The sequence below is a fragment of the Medicago sativa genome, chromosome 7 (assembly GCF_051527215.1).
Source record: "Medicago sativa cultivar Bolivia chromosome 7, Bolivia_mono, whole genome shotgun sequence".
Taxonomy (NCBI): domain Eukaryota; kingdom Viridiplantae; phylum Streptophyta; class Magnoliopsida; order Fabales; family Fabaceae; genus Medicago; species Medicago sativa.
Genome location: NC_140755.1, coordinates 101,993,034 through 102,014,852, shown reverse-complemented (window position 1 = coordinate 102,014,852; position 21,819 = coordinate 101,993,034). Strand labels below are relative to the sequence as shown.

At 33.2% G+C, this 21,819-nt stretch overlaps 1 protein-coding gene and 1 pseudogene across 6 annotated transcripts; one reads left to right on the top strand and one right to left on the bottom strand.

Moving 5' to 3' along the window:
- Positions 1-1,254: 1,254 nt before the first annotated feature.
- CAX11 (cation exchanger 11) lies at positions 1,255-7,650 on the top strand. 6 transcript variants are annotated; one of them, XM_085724603.1, is made up of 5 exons: positions 1,255-2,216; positions 3,837-5,050; positions 5,137-5,222; positions 6,609-6,733; positions 7,159-7,650. In XM_085724603.1, the coding sequence occupies exons 1-2, from the start codon at positions 1,425-1,427 to the stop codon at positions 4,599-4,601; spliced, it is 1,557 nt and encodes a 518-aa protein (XP_085580729.1). In that variant the 5' UTR covers positions 1,255-1,424; the 3' UTR covers positions 4,602-5,050; positions 5,137-5,222; positions 6,609-6,733; positions 7,159-7,650. The 6 variants fall into 6 exon arrangements, with proteins under 6 accessions (XP_085580729.1, XP_085580731.1, XP_085580726.1 ...); XM_085724605.1 differs by having other exon boundaries at positions 7,072-7,650; XM_085724600.1 differs by having other exon boundaries at positions 5,137-5,236.
- A 2,280-nt stretch (positions 7,651-9,930) lies between these two features.
- Positions 9,931-12,447, bottom strand: LOC146911420 (protein MAINTENANCE OF MERISTEMS-like; annotated as a pseudogene).
- Positions 12,448-21,819: the final 9,372 nt, after the last annotated feature.

Genomic DNA, 21,819 nt, shown 5'->3' with positions numbered 1-21,819 from the left:
AGACTTTGAATATCAGAATGGTGATTCATCTTTATACCATAATATGAAAGAAACTCCAAGATTAACTATCAGTAATTATTAATTTTGGTCGAAGACAAATTTGCCTCAATATTTTTTTTTTTTAAATGCACAATATAATTAAAGGCACACTTTTTATTTTTTTTTGTGTGAAAGGAAGACACCCCCCACCCACAATATCATGCTTTAAAAAATGTATTCGCACAACACTTTGAAAAATAAAAATGGTGCTTCATTTTATCTATACTTTAACTACCAATAATTATTAATTTTGGTTGGAGGCAAACTTATCTTCAACAACCTAATTATTTTGGCCTTTCTCTAACCAAACCGTTGAATTTAAATGATTAATGAGTTCTACAAAAAACCAATTGATTCCCTAAAAAAAAAAGTAAATTGATCAATAAAATTTGAATTCAATTTCCGTGTCAAACATTTTTTAGCCGGACTATACTTCTATCTTGGTCGAATCTCAAATTATTAAAATATTTTTCCCATTAAAACCAGAGGGTTAACATTAAAAAAATCTCTTTCTTTGTTGAAAGGAACGACACTAGGACCTAGAACTAAAAATCACAAGTACAACGAAATTAAAAATCCTACTAAAGTCAAAATTTACAAAGATATCAACACGTTTTTTTTTTTAAGGAAGATATCGACAATTTTGTTGGCTTCTTTGAGAACATGAACTCAATATAAGTATTTGTGCAATTAAAATGATACAAATATTTTGTGCAATATAAGTATTTTAAAAGTTTTGTACCAAAATAAAGGTTAAATTACACAATATTTTCCCCAAAAATTAGCATGAATCCTTTTTTTTTCTTTAGACAATTAGCAAAAATTCTCGAGAAAACGAAATTACTTCAAAAATTGATTGATATGTATTACCCGTGAGCTTAGCTCAGTTGGTATGGACAATGAATCAAATATGCAAGGTCTGATGTTCAAACCCCGACCACCACAAAAAAAAAAAAATCGTGCAGCCAACTTCTAAAAAGTTAAAATATACGTATCAAAAGTAGTGCAGTCAACTTCTAAAAAATTAAAATATCATGTTTTGCAATGCAAAGTTACTTTTTTTTTTTTGGTTCCTTAACGTGTGTCATTAAGGCACAAGTTAATACGACCCTTAGTATTATTATCATTATTAAAATACTAGTTTTTGGACAGTAAGAAAACATATTTAATTTAATTTCATGGGGGAATAAAATGTTGAAAATTGAGAGATTCGGTGATTTGTTAAAGTGGGAAAGAACGCGGAAAGGAGATGGGGCACATCATCCATCACAGTCCTCTTCTGCTATGCTATTGTCTCTGCGAGTTAGTTAGCTAGTATCCAACATTCAACACAGCACAACACAACTCACTGAGACAATAGATCAAACACTATTATCATTGCAATAATGGCTTTGAAAACCATTTCACTCTCACTAATCCTCACTCTCATTATCATCTTCTTCATCACAATTCCTCCCTCTCCATCTCTCTTAATCACAACAACTTCTCCTCTTCGTAGATCACTCCTCAACAACATCGCCCCATCTTGCCCCATTCAATCCAATGGCGGCATCCTCAACTACCACTGCATTTTCCCTCAAACTCCCATCCTCTCAATCCCCTCCCTCTCCATTCTCCTCATCCTCCATTTCTACATCCTCATCAAAACCGCTTCTCACCATTTCTCAATCGTCACAACTAAACTCGCTTCTCACCTCAATCTCTCTCCTAGTATGGCCGCCGTCACACTTCTCGCTCTCGGTAACGGCTCTCCCGACGTCTTCTCATCTCTCGCCGCTCTTCGCGCCGGTCAATACCGTACCGGCTTCGGCGCTATACTCTCCGCCGGTGCTTTCGTCTCTGCTCTTGTTGTCGGCTTTGTCGCGATCTACGCTGCTCCTTTTCCCGTTGATCCGGCGCCGTTTGTTAGAGATGTGTTGTTCTACTTAACTGCTGCTATGTTTCTGTTTTATGTTTATCTTAGTGCTGAGATTTTTCTATGGCAAGCCGTTGGATTCGTTGCGTTCTATCTTTTCTTTGTTGGTTTTGTGTTTTACATGGATTTGGGAATGGCCAATCGGAGGGAAAAGAGTTCTGCGGATCTTGAGGGACAAATTGATTCCTATTACGACGAAAAAGCGTCGGGATCTGTAGAAAAAGATAAACACGCTTCTGGATTTCGTGGATCTTTTGGTTCGGTATGTTTCAAACTTTCAATTAGCTTTGTGATGGTTTTGGCCTTTCATATACGTGTGCTTTCATGTCCTCGTGAGCTTAGCTCAGTTGGTTGGACAATGCATAAAATATGCAAGGTCCGGGGTTCAAACCCCGGCCACTACCAAAAAAAAAATACGTGTGCTTCATAGTTATGGGGGGTGATTCTCGTGTGCTTCATAGTTATTAGTAATTGAATATGCTATTTTTACTTTGATTGTTTATAATTTGAGTGTGTAATCATGATATAATTCATTCATAGCTTGGCACAGTGACAGTATCACTTGACTGAATAATTTCATCTTGAAAATTGAAAAATTAGTTTACACTGACGGTTCATATCATTTTTTTCTCCCTGTTTTATTCAAAATCAGGTTTGTTAAACACTTGCACGGGTACATACTTATTAGTTAACTTGCTTGGACTTTCTAAAATTGGTTACTCATAGGATGTACAGAAAGAAAAGAAAAAAGTTTCCTTCAATAATATAAGAAAATTCATATTTTTTTTTTTTTAAAATAATAACAAAAAGCTGTTGCTGATCTAAAACCAAACGCTGCAGGTTAACCATATGTAACCTTGAAACAATGGCCTTGGAGCTATTCATTTGATGTGCAGCTCCTAATAATTATTAAAATTCAATTCAAAAGATTAATGGTTTTGGAGAAAAAAAATATATTTTCGTTTTGCATTTTTCTTGTCATTTTTGATAATACAGTAATCTGGGAGCTCAGTTATAGTAGAAAAGTTGGTAGAAAATAGGCTTAGATGGTTTGGACATGTAGAGAGAAGACCCGTAGATGCCGTTGTAAGAAGAGTAGATCAAATGGAGGAGAGTCAGGTTAAAAGAGGTAGAGGAAGACCTAAGAAAACCATTCGAGAAACCATTAGAAAAGATTTAGAGGTCAATGAGTTGAATCCAAATATGGTTTTTGATAGAACACTATGGCGTAATTTGATCCATGTAGCCGACCCCACTTAGTGGGATAAGGCTTGGTTGTTGTTGTTGTTGTTGTTGTTGTAAGATGCAATGACTTCCTTTTTTGTATGATGAGTTGTAGTAATGGTATATGTTTCTCAAGTTCTGGACAGGAAAATGTGAAGATAATTTGAATTTAGAAGGAAACAATACACAATCGTTATTTATGTTGTGGTTTTTAAAATCCATTAACTTGTTAATCTTTTCACACATAATATGGGGGAGGTTAGCCAGTTGATCCCTTTGTCGGTAGACATTAAATCAAGGACAGCTGGTAACTGTTCTCTCGAAGTTTTTTATGTATTTCAGACATGTTAAACCAAATTACGTTGACCACTGACCTAGTTGATGCTACTATGATCATCCCATTTGATATGATAGTAATTGTTTATTTTTCATTCATTGTAGCTGACTCCACTTGGTGATAGTAGACTTTAGTGGTTGTTTAGTTCATTCAATATTTCTTATATCTCTTCAAAAAATAATTAAATAAAATATTCCTGGGTAAAAAAATTAGATAGGAAATGTTATGCATCGTGTGTGGATAGATTTATCATTCATTTATAACATCATTGAATTTATTTTACTTGAGATTGTCCTGACGTATCCCATACTCTGCTTACAGATTTCCAAGGCATGGGAGCTTCCTGTCTCAACCCTCTTAAGATTGACAATCCCTCAACCAGCACCATCGCAATGGAACAGATTTTATGCATCGGCCAATATCGCTCTTTGTCCACTAGCCCTCTTGTATGCATGTAACTCATTCGTGCCACTTAATCATCCCATAGTTTTCCTCCTCCCTAATACTCTTTTCCCTCTGTGGTCCGTAGTGTTCATGACAAGCTTCTCTCTTGCATTTCTCCATTTTGTATTGGAAAAAGAACCCCCAAAAGCAGAGCATTTGCCTGTGGTGGTTGTGGCCTTCGTTATGAGTGTGTTTTGGATATCTACCACAGCTGGAGAGCTCGTGAATTGCCTTGAAGCTTTAGGCACGCTTCTCAAACTGCCGCAGGCATTCCTAGGTCTTACCGTGCTAGCATGGGGAAATTCAGTGGGGGATCTTGTTGCTGATGTTGCAGTTGCTAAAGCTGGTCATCCGGCAATGGCAATGGCCGGAGGCTTTGCTGGACCAATGTTTAACATGCTTGTTGGTCTTGGAACTGCTTTGGTCATACAGACGACAAATATATATCCTAAAGCCTATGAACTTAATTTCCACGTTGGTATAGTGATTGCATTTGTGTTCCTGCTTTTAAGCCTCATGGGGTCTCTCTTAGTAATCACTTGGTCCCGATTCCGAGTGCCTAGGTTTTGGGGATTCTGTCTCGTAGGCCTCTATATTGTTTTTATGGCAGCGAGTTCAGCAGTAGCCATCTTTTCAAGTTGATTGTTTATGCTTCATAGAAAGATTTAGATAGGCCTGTTCAAAAACACAAGTTTTGTTGAACCATATTCAAAACCAAAATGTAGCACTTTAAATATACCCAAACTATTTAAGAAGAAAACTGGCCCGTTCCGTTTTGTGCAAAAAATCCAGTTCTTGATACCTGGTTTCTCCTCGTCTCTCACACTCAACTCAAATTCACAAACCACAGCTGAAAAACCCTAACTAACCCCTATCCCCTAATTTGAAACCCAATCTCTTTGATATCTCGTTGTAATTCCTTAATAAATCCAACTCATTGCTCGTGACTCCCTTAGTGCATTCTAAAATACACGTGATTTTGTTTATTTGAGTTACTCAGATTCATTCATGCTCTAAGCTCATTGATTGTGCACTTTCTCACGATTTCATTTGTGTGATGATATTTTCTTCTTTCTCTATTGAAGATTGAGGTATTTTGTTGCTCATTTCTTTCATTCATGCAATTTGTTTTGGTTTGCACTAGAATAATTATTTGTTTTTGGTTGGTTCCTTGAAGCTTTCTTCTCTTGAAGCTCGGTTTCAGATTGACGCTTATTCCAACAAATTTCAGTTTGGTGTTTCACTCTCCATGAAGTTTTGAAGGTCATTTCCTGCAGGTCTTTTCACGCACTCTCTGATTTGTTGGTTTTATTGCTTGATTACGCTGTTATGAAGTATGAATGATTATGGTTGAATGATTCTCTCTATGCTTTCTGGGTTTTCGTGCACAAATTTGGATTTTGTGTTTTCATATTTGCTATGGTGCGAATGAGTTTTGGTGGTATTAAGCTTGTGGTGGGGTTTTGCACTCTTAGATACGCTCAGCTTCCAAATTCCAATTATCTTGTGCAAGTTTGTTTTTTAAGATTTTAGTTTTATGCTGAATCTGCTTGGCATAGCAGAGTCATGCATATGCATATGGTGGGTGCTTTGCTTTACTTGACAACAGTTGAAAATATTGAACAAGGGCATGTAAGATTGAGTTGAGTAGCAGACATCAGGACATTGGCATTTAGGGAATGGCAAAGCTAATGATGACTTGAAGATGTCTTCATTTTTGTTAACGATTTTTACTTCAATTTTTTTGAACAAAAGAAAATACACTTTTCCTGTAGTTATTTAGTAGAAAAAGGTCTTTCATGTCTCTTAGAATTTGGGTTGGACTTAACTCATCCTTACAAAACTGGCATTTAAGGTGTGGGTTGCTCGAGCTTTATAAATACTACACATGCCATATCCCTAGGCAATGTGGGACTAAATCCATCCCCTTCACACCCTACACAATGAAAGTGTTGGAGGCTGCAATGATGGCAACCCAAATGCCGTAATTATGCAGCTAGAGGCAGACCACAGTGAAGGCAGAATTCCCAACAATGTCCATTAACACGCTTCCTCTTAAAGCCAATGCTTAAAATGAAAACCTGAAGAGTGAGATGATGATTATTTCTTGAGAAGATAGGACTTGTTAATTTGGAGATACGGAAGTTACCTTGTTACATTATCTTACAAAGGGGCTATTTTGATAACATGGGAGTCATTTTACCTTTGTTCTTTCATCTTCTGTATTCTTATCATTCTCTAAATGAATTGCACTAGTCGCCTTCTCATTTTTCTTCGGTGATGTCTGCATGGGAGATGTGAGTCCTGTTCAGACAGAAGGTTATTGGAAAGTAATCTGTTTCTCTCATCATAATTATTTCTCTTCAAATCCCAAAGCGTTCTTGTATATTTCACCATTTTTGACAAAGTGACCCGGCATCATGGAAGAGTTATAGGAAACATAATTGTTTCAGTGAGGGTTGTGAAGGAAATCTATAAGTAGCAATGGCTTTAAGACACGGTATTGTGGCTGTAACAATAGTTTGGCTTAATGTTTGTGAATAATAACCTTGCCACATACCTGTTATTTATTATCTAGGAATGCTTTTGTCCTATGATTTAGCCGTTTCTTGTTTATCAATTCAAATTCCTTGTTCTCCAATGTGACAGGTATTGCAATCTTGATGCTTACTACCGGAGCATCAAATGGAAAAAAGAGATGAAAAAGGTTTTCAATTCAAGAAGGCCCGTCGGGCAACAGAACAAGCTTTTCTCAATGACGAATAGCAGTGCAGGTATAACTTTGGACATGCTGCATTTACTAATGTAATCTTTAATTGGTTTTCTTTTGGCAATCTGTTTTTCTCCCAATGTACGCTACACCTGGTGTTGGTTGACCTATTTTATTATGGAGCAACAATGTTGACACTTACTTTTTCTTTTCACACTTTTTCTGACACTTATTTTTTCTTTTCACACCTTTTCAATTGTATTTCATATTTTAATTGCAAAATTCTATCTATATTATATTCTTGAAGTTCTCATTACAGTTGTCAGAATATGACATTCTAAAACATTTTCCATCCAGAATGTAAATTTATATAGTTTTGCATTCTATTCTTAACTTTTTCAGCGCTCTTTGAATGGAACCGTGGTACAGATAACAAGTATTGTCTCTGATGACTCAAATTGTTTAAACTTTCCATAACGATTTTCCTAGGTAACTGTAGACAAGAAATGTTGGAACTATGTGAAAAGCATGAGGAATAGCAATGGAAAGTGGAACCACAAGTTTATGCGTATTTGACACCTGGAAATTTGTTGCAAGTACATCCCGGAAGCACCTGTTCTTGTTGGTTGTTTCCACTAGTCAAATGATGTAATGGAAACTTCATGAGCAAATTGCATTAACCACACGACATTAGCTAAGAGCATTTGGCTGTATTTTATTGTTCTGTGTGGGTGTACTAGTTTTGTTGCAAGTATGCATTTCTGTCACTTTTACACGGTGGTCGGAATTACAAAAGCTGAAGTGGGGGATTATTTCTTCACTTCTTGGGAGCAATTATTTCCACACATTTCTAAAAAGTTTTAGATATTTTTTCGAAGTGAACTTAACTTTTGGATGGTATATATTTTGTTTGGAAGTGTACTTTGACTGCACAAAACTTGGAAAGTTTCTCCTTTCTATATTGTTGCATTGCATGGTTAAGAAGCAGTTTTCCGGGCATGTTTCAAAAAAAAAAAAGCAGTTTTCCGGGCAATTTTATAAACCAATTTTTTAGGACCAGTGTTAGGAACCCAGGTGGGCCAAATGGATTGTTGGCAAAACAACAACTCTCAAGCTTAGTGCTAGAAGGTTAATACTAGAAGGAATAAGAAAGAACTGAGTGGGGTTGTCCAAGTGGCTGATGGAGAGAGAGATAAAAAGCGTATTGAGATTATGTTATATGGGTGCTGACTGCTGAGAGGAGAGAGTATTATCAAGGAGAATCATACAGTCTACTAGAAAGTTTGTTTTTGATAGACTAAATTATACCAGATGTCTTATAAATTATTTAATTGTAATAAATTGATCCTCTAAGTTTTTTTTGTACTACTTAGGTTAAGTTAATTAATTGTAACAAGTTGGTCTCTAAGTTTTTGTTTTGTACCAATTAGGTTTTTAAGTTATTTAACTGTAACAATTTAAGAGATTCTAGATCTTAAAAATGTAAGTTATTCATGATCTATATTTTATTCTTTATTCTGATTTTCATAGATTTATTACTCTTTGCTGATATTTTATTGATCTGGCTTATTTCATTTGTTGTTTATGTAATTTGGGTTGGCATCAATCAGTTTCTGGACAAGTTTAGAACTGTGCCGGCAAAATTGTTTTGCAACTCATCAACATTTAAAAATCGGATTTAAACAGCTCTAATTGGTTTTCAAAACAATAAGGGGTTTGGCAATATAAAGTTATTTGATTAGAAAAAACTGAAGAATTTGATGTATATAGATCAACGGTGTAAAATGTTTTTATACATGCATCCAATTAAATCACTCCACGATGCATTTGGCATGATTTGGTTATATGCACATGTAAAAAAATTGGGGAAACAGTTACTTTGGTCCTTGAATGAGTGACGAGTAGTCACAATAGTCCCTCAATGTATCGAAATAGCAAAATAGTCTCTGATTGTGCACTTTGTTAGTCAAAATAGTCCTTGATATTAAAATATTTCATTAATAATGTCATATTAGTCCGTCAATAGACTTACTTATTGTCATATTAATCCTTATATGTACTTACTTATTATCATTTTAGTCCTTATATCAAAAGAGTTATTGTGAGTATTAAGGGGTTATTTAAGCTTTAGGGACTATTTTGACTAACAAAGTGGACAATCAGGGACTATTTTAGAATTTTGATACATTGAAGGACTATTGTGACTATTTGCTACACATTCAGGGACCAAAGTGACTATTACCCCTAAAAAAATTACTTCGTCGGTGCATAAGAATTAAGCTCTAAACTGAATCATAATTTATTTAGTTCTTTTACATGTTAAAATTTAAATAAAAGGTAAAAAAAAAAAATTAAATATTAAAATTTAAGGGTGTGGATTGATCGCTCCACAGAGAAAACATGAGAGTTTTCCACCGGAGGCAATCCGTTTCCCCTTAGCCATTGGAGAGATGGCAGGACATAGTACTGCATAAGAGGATCCCATTCCCACCCATCAAAGTGTGTATTTAACCTTAAAGTTTGGTTCAGCAGATGAGATATTTTAACATTTTTGGATAATAGACTGGTATTTGAAAAGATCTTCTTCGCGGGGTTTACACTATCAGCACTATAAGATTCAAGAAAATCTCCAGCCTCACCCCGCACACATGCCAAAATCAGTAACAAAAGGTAACATGGAGTGATGGAGGATGAATCTTTGTTGGGTTTAGATATGTGAGTATTTTTAGTAGAATAAAAATTACATGACTTATTTACATTCATTGCAGTCCAAAATTAGAAAATTGCAGTTTACACATGTTGGTTGGCTGAGAAACACATGTAAGACGAAAATACCCTTAGGTAGTTAAGTGCCGAGGAAAAATAAAACCGGCTGCAGTTAACTGTCGAGAAAATCCTCGACACTTAACTACCGAAGAAATCTTCGGCACTTAACTACCGAAGAAAACCTCGACACTAAACTACCGAGGCGTCCTGAAGTCCAGCAATGGCAGAAGCACTTGCTTATGGACCTGTAATGTGTTTTAAAACACATAACACAAATCTATTCCAATATTTTCACATCAACAACAATAATAAATTATCAACATTTGATTCAAGTAAAAATGCACCACGATAGCAAGTTACCAAGATGAAATCAAAATGTACCAACATCATTTAAAATACATAATGTCAACCAAATACGAACAAAAGTCACCAAAGTTTGAAAATGAAACTAACAAAGCCTAAAACCAACAATCCCTAAACAACAACTACAAGTAATCATACTGCTGGTCTGGGTCCTGCTGATGCTGCTGGTGCCTCCTCCTCGGCCTCTGGCCTCGCCTCTTGGTAATGATCGGCGCGATCTGCTGCCTAACATCATGCAAGGCCGCATACAACTGTTGAGGGGTCATGTTCATCACCTCCTGACCCAAAAACGCATCAGCATGGGCAACAACGTCGCTAACCATGTCATAGGTATCAGGCGAGCTTCTCGCCTCGTACCACTCCCACTGCTCTGCAATGATCTTTTCCTCATTTGGAGGCCTCGGAATATCTCCCGGAAGAAGTGGCAAAATCTGAGGGTGAGACACAACGGTGTACCATTGTACATAGCCATCTGCCATACGCCATGTATGCTCTCCTGCATGCTCACCCCAATCAGCCGCCTTAAGCGTGCGAGTGCGGAAGTCAACGAAGGCCTGCACAATCTCAGCCAGTGACAGCTCTACAATCTCAGACGGATGTCTAGGGACGGACTGGACGTATCCGTACTGCCTCAATACCCTCTCGGGCAAGTGACGGTACACCCTACGATCACCGCACATAATCCAGTCTGAATACCAGAATACCTCCTCGAAAGCCTGGAAGTCCATGTGCTCTTCGTACGGACTCCAGCATACGTCATCAAACGTAATACGATCAAGCAATGACCGATACCTGACCCCCTCTCCATGACCCTTCTGAAGCTTCCACCTCGCCGCAACCGGTAAGTTTTCAGTATAGTCGGTGTTTGGATCAACAACATAAAACTCAGGAAAGTGCGCCAAAAACCATGTCTGCACAAACCAAACAAATCACATTTATAAATTATTACGCACGGAAAATATAACAAAAAAATTATAGTTTAACAAAAAAATAAAAGTTAACAAAAACAAAATTTAAAATTTCTTACAGTGAGAGTAGTGCCACGCTTCCCCTAAGTTGTCTGTCTCCAGGCAAACAGGCCTCAGCTAACTCGCTGTATAGGTATGCAAGTGTCTTCCCTCCCCACGAATAATTACGCATCCCCGCATAGCCGTCCTTCATGGTCGTCAGATAGACCAACTCGATGCGTTTGTTGCTTCTATCCCCAAACAACAAGCATCCAACCAAGTAGAGAAGGTAGCACTTCACACAATAAGTCCTAACCCTCTCCAACTCCTCCAGCTCCTCTGGATCCTCTGTATCCGCCAAAATGTTAGCTCTACCAAGGTGCGTCGTATATAATTTCTTCAGCTTTAGATAACTAATGTACCCACCATACTCTTTATTGCAAATTTTCTCTGCCTCCCTTATGCACCCAAGTGCCTCACCAGTAGCGCCTCTCCCTCATGTCTCAACATCTTCTTTCGGTGGCCCAACATCAGCCCTTCAATCGGGACATGCATAAGACATGTGACATCCTCCAAAGTCACAGTCATCTCCCCCATGGGCATGTGAAAAGTGCTGGTCTCGGGATGCCACCTCTCGCATAGGGTCATCATCAAAGCATGAGGCACAGTGGCGTAGCCCAAGAAAACCAAATCATGTAACTGCTTTCCCTAAACGGATCCCAAAATCATCTCTGATTGTCGTTTGGACGTCCGAGAGTCAAAATCTTAGCGCCATGATTAATCGGTTTTACAGTACGGAACTTACGACACTGAAATAATAGAAAAATAAACATAGTTTAAACAATGTAAACATTTAACTAATAAATATAAAACTTAACAAATGCAAAAATTTAAAATAAAGAAAACATATAAAGAAAATCACAAATTTAATTTGCCGCACATATTTTTAATTTAAGACATAACATATGTAATACTTAAAAAAAACATATAACAAAAACAATTTAAATCAAGAAAGAAAATATAAAGAAAATAATTAAACATAAAGAAAAGAATTAAAAAAACACATATAAAAGTTGATATAATAATTAAACAAACACACATATAAAGAAAATAATTAAACATAAATAAAATAATTAAAAAAAACACATATAAAAGTTGATATAATAATTAAACAAACACACATATAATTAAACATAAAGAAAGAACATTTAAAAAAATTACACTTACGTTCTCTGAATTATACCAAAGCGGCAATACCACATGGTTGGCATAAGAGTGCAGCAGAGATAGGTTTTGCGGTCCTCCAGGAAAGGGAGGGTCCTTAGGTAACACCTCCAGGGCAGCCGCTGCTGCAATGTCACATCATCTGGTATATGCTGCTGCTCTGGCATATACTGCTCGTCGTACCCACCATCAGTGACATCATGGTGATCCTGATAATTCAGGTACTCCACCTCCTGGGTCGGGTCAACCACCTGCGACTCTTCAGTCTGTGCCTGAGAAGCCTCAGAAGCCTGAGAAGTCCCTGAACCATCCGCCCTCCGACCTCTTCCCCTCTTTGGGATGTGCCCCCTTTGCCTCTCCTTCCGGTGGCTTTGAGTCATCGCACGCCTACCACCAATCATCTTAGATGGATCAATGGGGTCCTGATCGGCCATATCTACACAAAATTTTTAAAAATTAACATCATTTTCCATAACCTAATCAAACACATTAAACCTAGACTAAACATAAACATTAACATTAAACCTAAACACATTAATCATAACTTAATCATTAACGTTAACATTAACAACAATGAACATCATTTCCATAACCTAAAATCATTCATATAATCATCATAATTCTCATAACCTAAACACACTAAAAAATCAATATACACTTAATCAAACTATAACTAACATCATTTCTATCATTTCCATAACCTAAACTAACTAAATAATCAATATAATTTTCATTGAGGCATTTGATCAAACACTTTGTGTGTAAAGTATAAAACATATTCAAATTGTGTTCATTTGCCACCATTCAAAGCCACATTATCATTTAAACAACATAGGCAACAACTACATTCTTTTATCAATTCATAAACTACACATGCAATCATCAAATTGTCAATTTTAAAATCAACCCTAACCACATGCAAACTACTCTAATTTTTTGAAAAAATAAACCTAAACAAACTAACATTAACATTACAATGATTAATGGTACTTACTTGTGATAATGTGGGGATGATTGGCTTGCAATTTGTGAAAATGGATTTTGGAGAGAATTTGGTGATTTTGAAGAAAGGAAGGAAATTGCAAAACTGAGTTTCCGCTTCTGTTTATGTTCAGCACGCCTCGGCAGTTAACTGCCGAGGATTTCCTCGGCAGTTAACTGCAGCCGGTTGTAAATTTCCTCGGTAGTTAACTACTGAAGGGTATTTTAGTCTTTTACTCGTGTTTCTCAGCCAAACCACATGTGTATACAACAATTTTCCCAAAATTAATGTTGTTATTTTACTGCCTTGATCACTTACAAAAGGGAAATCCTTTGGTATCAATTTTGTGTTTGGTAAGTAAGGCCTTGTTTATTGTCGGTTATACAACTGAATATACTTTTTTACTTGAGGTTAACTCATTTGTTCCAATTTACCATATGTGCGTGTCTCTCTCTAATGTCTACTTGCAATTCAACGTCAAACACTTACTATTAAGCTTTGAATGAAGTGGTTACGTTGCATTGATGATGAAGATGTCATGCTAGAAAAATGAAACAAAAGGGTATCCTAAGCAGATTTCTTTTTTGACATAAAAGCCTAACGAAGGTAGTACACCCTCCGGTCACTAATATAAGCAAAAATTCAATTTTTAGGTTCATTGAATTAATGATGTATGTAATATTTATTATAGGCTACATACATCATTTATTGAATGAACCTAGAAAGTGAATTTTTGCTTATAGTACTGACCGGAGGGTGTACAATTTATAAGAGTGGAAACCAAGAATACCCTTTGATTCTCCAAGAAGCCTCTGTCCCTCTTGTTTTCTGTAATGTTAACTTTCGAACCAAGTGATCACGATGCAAGAAACCTTTGTCCCTCTTGTCCTTTACTATAAAAGCTAGACTTGCTTGCTATCATGTTTGCCCTAATCCTCGCTACTTTGCCCTAATTCCCTAGCTTTTTTCCCTCTTAAACATGTACTAATTGCTCGAGTAATCTCATCCGTTCAAGCACTTGATCACATCCATTTATTCAAACTTGAAAAAGTTCTCTCACTTCGTTAATGCAATTGAATACGTATTAAAGCCTAATCAAGTCGGTCAACATTCCCATACACTAATTGCTAATCAGAAATAACTAATTCCCCTACACTAATTGCTAATCAGAAATAACATAAACATCCCTTAGAAAGTGGCAATTGAAAATGTTTCACACATACATTTTTTACTGTTTCACGCATACACTAATTCCTATCACATTATTCTACTGACATTTAAATGTTTCACGCATGCATTTTTTACACTATAATGTGCTATCCGATATAGAGTGATAGGAAGATATGCGTTTCAAGGTGAAATTTCCCTCGAATTTTACCACTAGAGTATGCACTAATCACTCTACCAATTACTACCTATTAAAAGCAATTATGACCTACTTATTTCAAATATTAACACGTATCAAGGTTGATTCGATTTTGAATATTAATTATTACGTACTATTAATGACAATTAAGAATGCAGTTAATGGCTTGAAAACGTCGTTAATGGCAATTAAAAAAATTTTAAGTCGCATATTTTTGTATAGGAATTACTTTTAATTGCTTTTATGCATTATGCACCAATCACTCTACCAATTATTACCTATTAAAAGCAATTAACTACGTACTTATTTCAAAAATTAACATGTATCAAGGTTGATTCGATTTTGAATAGTAATTATTACATACTGTTAAAGGCAATTAAGAACGTAGTTAATGGCTTGAAAACGTCGTTAATGACAATTAAAAACTTGAAAGTCGCATATTTTCGTATAGGAATTACTTTTAATTGCTTTTATGCATTATGCACTAACCACTCTACCAATTACTACCTATTAAAAGCAATTACGACGTACTTATTTCAAAAAATAACACGTATCAAGGTTGATTCGATTTTGAATAGTAATTACGACGTAGTGTTAATGGCAATCAAGAACGTAGTTAATGTCAATTAAAAACTTTTGAATAGTAATTATTACCAATAGAAGACTATGATTAATCACATTTGAAACTAACGAAGTGAATTGTCAATTACCTATTTAAATACCACTTAGTTGTGCTAATACAGTCATTCTCGACTTTAAGCAAATTTAAGCAAATATAACTCTTTCTTGCACTTGCTAATATGGCAAACATTTTCACCCCCATTTCAAAAAATAACTCTTTAAGCCCATATATGGCTGATCCGTGATAAGGAAAATCCAGACGATATCATCTTCATGAACATGATATTGGTTGATGGGAAGGTATATTATATAAATCTATTGTATAAATAAATGATCCTTTTTTCAAGTTGCCACTACGATAACATATACTATGGTTTATGTTAATGACATGTTATTTTTTGTTTAGCGAGGACGAATCCATGCCACTGTTCATAAGTTCCTGGTGCCAACGATTCAAGGAATGGTTGAAGAAGGAGGAACATATAAGCTAGAGATTGTCATGGTAGGATTTAATGAGGGGAATTACAAACTCTTGCCACACAAGCACAAACTTAATATGGAATTGGTGTAAGGCTTGGATCAAGTTTCAAAGGAGTCAATTTTTGTTTGTTTTATTTGTAATGACAATTAACAAGAGCTACTTTAAGAGATGGGTTGAATACGTAAAAAAAAAAAAAGGTTGATGATAACCAATGATGAATGTGAAAATACTAATGTCACTTCAAATGTCGTTTTTATAGTGTTTCGTAATGTATGATAACTAATGTAAAATGTATGGTTTTCAAACTATATTAATGTCAAGATGATATGATTAATGTAATATATTTTTATAATATTTCATATTTTTTTTATTATTATGATATAACTTATTCGTACATATTTTAGTCGGTAGCACCCGTGCGGAGCACGGGTCGATGGTCTAGTTTTCTGTAATGTTAACTTTCGAACCAAGCGATCACTAGACCCTACACTTCCAAATTCTCCCTCTTTAAAAAAAATGGACAAAATCTCCCTCTTTAAATTTGAATTCACACAAATTCAAAAATCAATCCAATAACGAGCAAATTAGGTTAAATCTTTTTTTTAATGGTAATTTTAGTCCCTGTTAAAACAGTTGTTGTCAATTTTAGGGATGTGCATCTTGTCTAGCCCTTTTGATTCTGTCATCTCTCGTTTTTCAATCCAATAGTTGATTGATACATGAATGAAAATGTAATAATAAAAAAGAGAGAGAAAAAATTAGTAAATGGTTGAGATTAAGGCAGGATGGACAAATCTCAATTTTAGTCCTTCACGTCAAATTCAAGCTGACTTGGCAAACAAAAATCCGACTGAAGATGTCAGGTGGACATTTACATACATGATAAGATGAAATTTCATCGGCGTATAAAAAAAATGAAATATTTTTTTAAGGAAAAAAAAATGAAACTTTATCATGTTGATATTCAAATATATCATTATCTAACTTGCTTATCCAATATTTTTATAAAAAAAAAAACATAAAAATTCTTATTTGATGCGTCTTTTTTACTTCATAATGAGAAAGTAAAAAAAAAAAAAAATTGAAGTCAAGTATTTTGTTTGACTCGATTATATCTTTATCCAACATCATAGATGTTTCGGAGTGACTTTACATGTAGTTTGATCGTAACATTTTACTTTTTAGTTTGGTCGTGTCGTTGGTTTGGTGCACTACTATAGTTTTGTAGTAAATGAATGATAAAAATAATTAAATATACATATTTTTAGAATATGTGACATTATTTAGATATTTATACACCAAAACTATAGTAATAGAGATGACTATTTCTTTTAAGAAATAGAGAAAGATCTCTACTCGATCTAGATTTTCAACATTGTAATAACATATAATTACATATAAATTCGTTTTCAACATTGTAATAACATATAATTACGTATAAATATGACGTTTTTAACTAAAACACAATGTATTTATTTTTAAAAAGATAGGTCCACCCTAGACATATCATACACTAGACCATACCATAGGCCTTTATTTTTACATTTTTCTGCTCCAACTTTAAATACTCAAAATTATACAACCAAACTTTGTATGAGGTGATTCTTTTGCATGGATGATGGAGATGATGTAACTTTCAAGAATAAAAAACAAAAAATGATACCTAAGCAGGAGAATAAAAACAAAACACTCTCTTAGATCCATCAAAAGTCTTTCTCTCTCTCTCTCTCTCCCCCTCTCACCAGTCACACCCCTCTCTCACACACACATTTCTCTCTTTCACATACACACAACTCTTTGTCTATTGTTAAATCATATATTAATGTTTTAAAAAAAAAATACATAGATGCAATTAAATGTATTTAATTTAAAAAAACAACTATAATTTTGATATTATAGATAACATATTTCTGTTTTTTTTTAAAAGACACATTTACGCCATTATGTATAAACTGTTTTAACATAGAAATTTAATAAAAATTATGTAAAGTTTGATAAAAAAAATAATACTAATGTAGTACAATTTGGTTGCCTAAAAGGTTTTTTAGGTGACGTGAAATCTGACATTTTATTTTCATATATACGGGTCGATCCTCGAGATCTCACAGACTAAACGATAGACCTTTATCTAATGAACTTACATATTTCTATTCCAACTTTCAACAGTCAAAATATACAATCAAGTCTTGAATGAGGTGATTACTTTGCATGAATGCTGAAATCAATGTAACTTACAAAAAAAACAAAAATGATACCTAAGCAAAAAGTATTCTAGGAGAATAAAAACAAAACATTCCCTTAGATCAAGCAAAAGTCTTTCTCCCCCTCCCTCTCTCTCCCGCCCTTCTTTCTCACAAACATTTATCTTTTACTCACACAACTCTCCATTTAAAATGCTAAAAAAATGTCGAGAAGTGCTACAATTTCCCTCAAAGATAACTATGTTTAGATAGAGAATTGCGTGTGCGTGAAAGAGAGAAACATGTGTGAGAGAGAGGAGGAGGGAGAGAAAGATTTTGCTGGATCTAAGGAAAATTTTGTTTTTATTTTCCTAAAGTATTTCTTGCTTAAGTGTCATTTTATTTTTTGGTAAGTTGCATCATTTTTATCATCTACGCAAAGTAATCACCTCATTCAAAGCTTAGTTGTATAACTTTGAGTGTTAGAGTCGCAGTAGAATTAGGTAAGCCATTTAGATAAGGACCTATGGTTTAGTCGATGAGACATGTAGGGCGACTCATCTTATATATATTGTTTTGAAAATAAAAAAAATACAAAGATAGAATTAAAGGAATTTATTTAAACTTTATTTTAAAAAACAAAATCAATTTTGATATTATTAACAACGTATTTATGTTAAAAAAAAGACTCATTCACACTATTTTGTATAAGATATTGTTACTATAGAAATAAAAGTTATGTAAAGTTTAATAAAGAAATTATTAATATAGCACAATCAGGTTAACTTTTTTTTTTTTTTGGTAGAACAATCAGGTTAACTTTTAAGTGGCATGAAATATGACGTTTTTAACTAAATAAACAATTTCTTTGTTTATTTTTCAAAAAGATGAGTCGTCCTACATGTCTCATCGACTAAAACATAGGTCCTGATCTAACTGGCTTACCTAATTCCACTACGACTCTAAACACTCAAAGTTATACAACTAAGCTTTGAATGGGGTGATTACTTTGCGTAGATGATGAAAATGATGCAACTTACCAAAAAATAAAATGACACTTAAGAAATAAATACTTTAGGAAAATAAAAACAAAAATTTCCTTAGATCCAGCAAAAGTCTTTCTCTCCCTTATCCTCTCTCTCACACATGTTTCTCTCTTTCACACACAGCTCTCTATCTACACATAGTTATCTTTGAAGGAAATTGTAGCACTTCTCAACATTTTTTTAGCATTTTAAATGGGTTTATAATTTAATTATTCACTATAAAAGTTTGTTTTTTAATGCACTTATAACGCAACAACAAAAGTTGAGTTTGTTTGACCATAAAGTATATCTCAACTAACAATGTTGACATAGTTAGATCGTACGTTTTCATTCAAATCCAAAACACCGCTATTGTATGTGTGAGTTTCAAGTCGTTCACCACATCATATATAGCAACAAAAAAAAAGTTGGTCTTTGATGCAATTAACTCCACATTAATGTTCATATGACTCTTTTCTTTTTAAAATGGGAACATGTATAATTTTTTAAGAGATACTTTTAACTACCAAATTTTTTTTTGTGAAGATTTAAAGTAAAGAAAAAATATATTAAGTATGATTATACTTTTGAAATGATAAATTATTGTTTTATTATTGTGTCCGAATACCTTCGTGCAGGTTTGGAATCAAGATCTAAAAATAATTGTGTGTGTGACTGTTATGGGATATTTTTTTAAGAAATTTTACGTGACATTTGCCAACATTTTTAAGCCTAAATTGAAAGATAGGTGCTTTTTTTGGTAGGGAATTGAAAGATAGGTGCCAATGCATAGAATAAAGGGATGAGAAAATACATTTTTTTATTTAGAAATGTTATCTTGACAACCTTTTGGTTATCCAACTCCATATCTCTACATCATACAGGTACTATTTTATTTTTTAATTACTTATTTCTCTCTTTTATAGTCATATAATTAGTTGTAAATTATGTATACTTTATACCGCCAAAAAAGGAGCAAACTTGTTTTAGAAAAATTCTTTGGTACTCTTAGTTTTAGTGTGTATTGCTATATCGAACACAAACTCAACTCAAAGTTAGATTTAGTTTTTTAGGAAAAGTTAGATTTATTTTAAAACAATCAACTATAAAGAAAAGTTTTGTAAAAAAAACTATAAAGAAAAGTGTTAAATAAGTTTTTGTTCGCTATAAATATCCAAAGTTTAGTTTTTAGTTCCTCTAATTTTTTTTAACAAGTTTTGGTCCTTCAGATACTTTCCATCACGGTTTTTACTCTCTGTTTTTAAATCAATTCATGCGTATCCTTTATATTTTTGAATAATTTTTTACATGGATGTTTAAAATATTATAAATATCTCTATCGCAAAATTAGTTTTTTTAACAAAATATATGAATTAAATATTAAATTTAAGCGCTAAAAATTTAAAATTCATATTTAATTCATCATTTGTTAAACAAATTTAAGCTATTGCATAAGAGTTGTCTATAATTTATAAAACATGATTGCAAAAAATAATTCAAAATTCAAATGGATATGCATAAGGTTGCTTAAAAGAAGAGACCAAAAATCATAACGGAAATCAATCGGAAGATCAAATCTTGTTGAAAACATTTAAAGATATTAAAACAAAAATTTGAAATATTTATAGGATTTAAAACTTAATTATTCCTTAAAAAATGACACAACATTAGATGATTTGACGATAAATATGCATCTAACCAAACTCTTTTTTTGGTGGTGGTCGAGGTTTAAACCTCAAACTTTGTATATATATATTATGCATTATCTCTACCACTAAATTAAGCTCACGAGGAGGTATCCAACCAAACTCTAACTAGAGTGTTAACTATTTATTTTTTTATTAATTTTACCCACAATTCGAGGATATCAAATTAGATAGGATTTGAAGATAAATTTTAACAAACAATTTTAGTTCTAACAACAAGGGTTAAATATCTTTTTGGTTTCTATAAATAGTTCAACTTTTTGATTTAATCTCCAATTTTTTTTTTTACTAATTTTTAGTCTCCCAAAATTTTTCCATCACCATTTTTGTCCTTACTTTTAAATCAACTTATGTGTATAATTCAAAGTTATGAACTTTTTTTTCTAGTCATGTTTAGAGTATTATAGAATTCTCTTTTCCAAAAGGTCAATTTTATTTTTAATAATGCATGAGTTAATTATAACTTTTTATGTTTTTTTACGTTTGAACGTTCATATTTTCGTAGTTTTTGTTTTTTTTAGAAATTCTTATAATATTTACAAGGAGAAAAAACATACATATTTAAGCCTAAAAAGAACTTGGTGAAATTAACAAACATTTATCTTTAGTTTACGGACGTAGTTTCTTTTCACATTAATTTATTAAATTATGTACCTTTTTTTGTTCAAATTTTTTAATTTTGTACATGATTCCTCAATTCAAAATGTATAGGCTTCATAAAGTCTTTAATCTTTTTTTAGGAGTCATAAAATCTTTTATCTTCAATATTTTAAAGTCATAAACAACCTTCAATATTTTAAAGTCATAAACAACATTAAAATTATATATTTATATAGCTTTCTTTTAAATAACAAAATGATAATAACTGTTGAAAATTCACACACAAGTAGTAGAGAAACTGAGATTTGAACTCCGGTCATGGAGTTCAATCCAGCAGTCTCTCTAGTTATACTAGAACTTATGGATTGTTTATAAAGTCTTTAATCTATTTATTAGTTTATTAGTAAAATAAAAATATTAAATAATTGATAAGTATTCTTTTTTATATGATGAGTAATAAATTTTAGAGTATAAATTTCATACACATATAAACAAATTATACACATTCATTTAATTATATATACTTTCGAGTAAACAATTAATTATATTCTACTATTTAAATATATGTATATATTTATTTGAACATCTTTTCTGAAGAATTTATGAAATAATATTATAACCAAGGGTTTGACCGGATTAACTATTTAATCTATTTGTTAGTAAAACAAAAGTATTAAATAATATATTAGTATCAATTAAATGATGTTTCAGTTCAAGGCAAAAAGGACCATCAGACTCAAAGAGAACTTATAAAGTATTTACGTTTATCTTCTTTCGAAATACATATGTAATTACCTTTCTCGATTTTCTTTATATTCTTATATTTGTTGAGTGAAAAATAATGAATTTTGTAGTAAAAAGAATGTATAATTAAACCTTTGTATAAAAT